At 38.4% G+C, this 5,000-nt stretch overlaps 1 protein-coding gene across 4 annotated transcripts in view; it reads right to left on the bottom strand.

The window, feature by feature from the left end:
• LOC125026175 (protein HGV2-like) overlaps window positions 1-5,000 on the bottom strand; it is a 10,116-nt gene that overhangs the window by 4,418 nt on the left and 698 nt on the right. For all 4 annotated transcript variants that reach the window (XM_047614457.1, XM_047614465.1, XM_047614473.1 and 1 more), the window contains exons 2-7: window positions 4,137-4,227; window positions 3,838-3,973; window positions 3,694-3,750; window positions 2,980-3,582; window positions 2,640-2,774; window positions 1-35 (exon numbers count right to left, since the gene is read on the bottom strand). The exon at window positions 1-35 is cut by the window's left edge and continues 50 nt beyond it. In XM_047614457.1, the coding sequence (XP_047470413.1) occupies window positions 1-35; window positions 2,640-2,774; window positions 2,980-3,582; window positions 3,694-3,750; window positions 3,838-3,973; window positions 4,137-4,227 (1,057 nt within the window). The remainder of the gene's footprint in view (window positions 36-2,639; window positions 2,775-2,979; window positions 3,583-3,693; window positions 3,751-3,837; window positions 3,974-4,136; window positions 4,228-5,000) is intronic.

Raw genomic sequence — 5,000 nt, forward strand, 5'->3', positions numbered from 1 at the left:
GTTTGATACTTCCTCATCCTCTTCAGTCTTTTCCCCTGTAGAAAATGGTTTATAAATGTCAGTTCTTTCTTTTATTTGAAAAAGACAGTCTTGTCCATTAACCCCTTGGTGACGGGTGGGGGGGGGAAGATGACTGAGCAGGGGAGTTTGGTACATCGAGCCGAATCAATGCCACATTTCAAGCAGTTTATGACAGAAATGTGTCCTGTCATGAAGGGGTTAACTTGCTTTAAATTAGAACCATGATTAATATCTACATCAAGTTTATGCCATGGATTTAATTTCTACCTCACTCCTACTTATGACCTTCCAAAAACCATCAAGACATTCACATTTAGTAATATGTAGTATAGCAATTCTTTCTGCATTTTTAACAATGCAATGTACTAACTGGGGGGGAGGAGGGGGACACTGCCCTACAGTGTGGCAGAGTTTGATAAGGATATAAAGACTTGCTTTTATTCAGTTTTGTAAGACTTGCATCATCCCCCCCCCCCCTCTATACTCTAGAAAACCATACAAATGTAAAAAATAAAGTTACTAGTAATTGAAATATTTGAGTAAGTAACAAATCTTAGGTATCACTTCTAGATGGAAAGAAAGATAAGGGGACATACTTCACCGACTTCATATTAAGGATACCAAGATTAGATGGCGACAGTCCCCTTAACATTCACTTAGTGCTAATACATAGGCACCCAATGAAGCATATCTATGGGGTTATGTGGCCTTTGTGAATGGTAAATTCCTATTACATATCAATTAAAACTGTATATTACTATTACAGACACATGTCTTCCATATATCAATAAATCATGTGCAATGTCAACTTAACTCTTCACACAGTGAATCTAAATTGTCAACTATGTAACAAAAGATTGGACCTTAACTGTTGCATATCATTTTAGTATAAAATTCAGACCAGCTTCATAAGATTATTCACATGGGACTTCTAGATATTGGCAATTTTAGCAGTAAAATAATGGATCTTCATTCACTTCAAATTTGAAAGTAAATAGAAAAAGGATAATGGTTGCTTTGATATTTAAAGACGAGGCCCACCACAAGATCTTAGAGCCAAGCTCTTAATTATGGACCTAAGAAAGGAACTTGCATCATGGTGTGAATTGCCATTTTAGTTCACACTAGGTACACCTACATGGCCTTTATTTCAAACAATACGGCTTTTTATAACCAAAGCACAAGCTTGTGAATACAGAAAACTTAACCAAATTTGATATGTTGAAATATTTTCCAAATCAAATTTTTGGGGTTGACATTAAAAAAGATCTAAGAAAATGCTTGGAAAAATTTGTGACACTTGATATTGGTATCCCTGACAGGGGTTTCATTTGGGGAAGAGGGGTATGCCTACATTTCCATGTAGGTATACTCCTTAAATCTGCCAGGCCCAAGTCCATCAACTGACACACTGCTGTGCATACAAAAACTGCCAAGGAATTTACAACTGCTGCTGCCAGTGGTTTGAATTCCTGGCAGTAGTTACGAATTGTTAAATAAAAGGACTCGCAGTAAGGGGACTTGGCAACTACCTACCACGCTCCCTTCTCAAATTAGTTTTATGAAAGTAGTGTTGCCACCTAGTATTAAGTGGTTTACATGCACTTTAATGTAAGCTTCCTACTTGAGTTTCATTTGATCAAATTTATGCATATTTTAGGACATTTTATCTATGGTGCCCACTTCTGGCCTGGTCTTTGGTGGATCCAGTTGCTTGATGTCATTGGATTGACAGTGCTTCTAAATACCTATATCAACTTCCAGCAACGTTTTGGTTTCATGTACTCCCAAATAGTAGAGACTATTAAGCAGTGCACATTTATATGAAATGCTTTGCATTAAGACACCCACTAATTTTTTTTAAATTAACCCCTTACCGATGGATGGGGGGGGGGGGGGGGCACAACTACACTGGAGATTAATGAGAAGCTGACCAAGTACAGAAGTCAGCTACATCAAGCCGAACACCCTGCTCAGAGCTTTGGCACGTCGCTGCTGCATACAGACACTCCATAGATCAAGCCGTTTGTTCTGTCAGTATGTAGTTAATTTGACCTTTCATATTGAAGAGGTTTTCACCAATTCAAGTCAGTATAGCAAGACATGCACTCCGTATTCTTGTTTTGGGTAAAATTTGGATAATCACATACTGGGAGGGGGTGGGGGGTGGGAAGAATCTAACCAATATACTTCAAATTCTTGGATCCTTAATGCACTTAAGAGCATTGAACTAGGTTTGGCCCAAGATGGTTTAAACTCATGGTCTTCAATTTCTTTGCCCAATCCTTATCACATCTACAGGGAAAGTATCACTGCATGTCAGTTTATACAAGCTGGACTGATTAAGAAATGCAATCAAGTGAAGAGAGAATTCTACAACATTTTTAATTTGGTTCCTACATTGTTTTTGGTTTCTTCCAGAACCATGATTTAAAAATAAGAGTTGTCCCTAGTAAATACCCGACCTACCCTAATATCCCAGCCATCAAGCTCCTATTCATCTCCACATTGCCTATTTTGTCCAAGGACCAGCTGGCCAATCTTAAAAATGCATGTTTTTGGTCATGACTAAGATAATTGGGGCTCTAAATACCATAACTAGTATAACTAGTACTTGCCTTCTTCTTGGTTGGCACCTTTCTCCTTTTCACCTTCATCCTGGGATTCTTCTTGAGATTCTTCCTCGCCTTCTCCATCTCCATCTCCATCACCTTCCTCCTCATCCTCTTCCTCACCTTCTGTACTGCCTTCCTCTGCAAGGAAAGTTTCCAAATTAAACAAGAAATAATTGTGCAATTAAAGCAATCTTCCTACTCTATAGCACAAACTTCCAACTTCTGAAAGTAATTTAGCATCCAAACTGTACAAGTGCCTATGCAGTCAACCATCCTACTATCTGACTACTACTATCTACATATGGTTCATTTCTTTCTACCCCACAACCCTACTATGTCTTACTCTTCTCAGTGACATCAGTTTCCATTTCCTCTTCCTTTGCTTCCGATTTTACTTTCTCCTCTTCAACTTTGGCATCTTCCTTTCCCTTTTCATCTTTAGTGTCTCCTGATCCCTTTTCCTTCTCTCCCTCTCCCTTCTCAGTGGTTTTCCCTTCTTCCTCCTTAGCCTCAACCTTCTCAACCTTCTTAACCTTCTCCTCCGTCACCTTCTCCGATTTCTTTGCCTCCTCTTTGGAACCATCTTTGGTATCCACAACTTCCTTTTTCTCAGGCTTGCTTTCCTTGTCTACATTCTCACTATCTACTGAGCTAGCCTCTACTTTGGAAGTGGTGGTGCCATCAGTGTCCGAGGTTTCTGCTTTACTCTTTTCCTCCCCTGCCGACTTCTCTACTTTATCTTTCTTCTCCCCTCCATCTTCATTTTTGGAATCTGACACTCCAGCTGAATCTACATCCATTTTAGCCTCCTCAACACCTGAAGACTCCACTGCCTTTGTATCTCCATTCTGCTTTGCCGTTTTACTTTTTGACACATCCTCAAGATCTTTAAAGTTTTCTTCCAATGCTTTCCCAACCTGTTCTGTTACCTCGTTCTTCTCATCCTCTATGCAAAAGACATCACAATTTACTCTGTTCTAGCAACTTACAATCTAGAAAAAAAAAAAAAATAAGCCATAAAATTCCACATATTCCAACCACAAACAAAAAAATTTACCTGTCATTTTTTCAGGATTTTCTACCTGGGAATTGTCCATGTCATCTCCATCGGGAACTGAAAATCAAAACCGCCAACAAATTTAGACCATACCATACCTTGGTGTAATCGCAGGGTTGAATAAGCAACTGAAACCCAACATACCTCCATCTAAAGCATTTCCTAAGACTCCATTCTCCATGCGTGCCATTTCAAGCAATGCACGGCCATAGTAGAAATAAGCATCACCACACTCTGGAGCAGTTTCACCGTATTGCTCTGCTAGTAGTCTACATGCCTCCTGCAATTTTAAGGACGAAATTTGGAGTTATCCAGCAATTTATTAAAATACCAGTGGACTATTTTTCAAATTGGAAAAGATATATTTCATCCCTGTTGAAACTTTAAATTTCAGTCTTCCAAAGCATTGGCTGGAGTAAATACAATTTGAAGCAAGAACTTACCTGCAAAGAATTAACTGCAGATGAAATGTCACCAACAACCAAGTGTCTCTTGCCCTGAGCAAAGTGATTTAAAGCTTGGGTTGCTGTATCACTGCAACAATAAAATTTTATTAGTTACCAAATCAGTAAGAGAAAATACAATGCTTGCATCCATGCCTTCAGTGGTGATTATGGATTTAAGGGTATTCTTGTCAACTTGCAAGTCTTTGGGGCTGGAGGGGGGGGGGGGGGTATTCTAAACCAAGTACATTTTTAAAAGAATTACTTTCTAGAAGTTATCAATACTGCATGTTATGCAGCTGTGGCACCACATACCAAACTCAAAGTCAAAGGCCACATTTGCAATAATAAAAAGTTACAAATGATAATCTTCCTATACTTACATTATCAAGATTTCAAAAATATCTACCATTTTCACAACACCTGTATTCACATTTCCTTTACTATTTACTAATCCTTCGAAAGTATTAGTGTATGGTAATAACAGCAAGAGGCCATGCACTTGTCAACTTTATATCTTTTATCAGACAAGTCTCGAGTTTATAAGGGTCATATCCAATATCAATGCTTGAATCAAAATTCACGAAAATTGTGAAAAATCGGTTTAATATCAAATCCTGACACCCAAGTACAATGTTCTATAAAAAATTTGTTCAATGGCTAGGGTCTTTTAAAGAATTGTAACATTGATCTACAAAGGATTCCTTATTGAAACCTATGCACCTTTGACACTGCTTTAAAAGGGAGTATTCTGGCAAGACTATTGCTTGCAGTTTGCAACTCCCATAAGGAAGTGACCCTATCTTGCCAGAACATATGGAGGTTTATTACCATTTTTCCAGAATCCCAAAGGCTACAGAAAGC

Source organism: Penaeus chinensis, chromosome 1 (assembly GCF_019202785.1).
Source record: "Penaeus chinensis breed Huanghai No. 1 chromosome 1, ASM1920278v2, whole genome shotgun sequence".
NCBI lineage: Eukaryota > Metazoa > Arthropoda > Malacostraca > Decapoda > Penaeidae > Penaeus > Penaeus chinensis.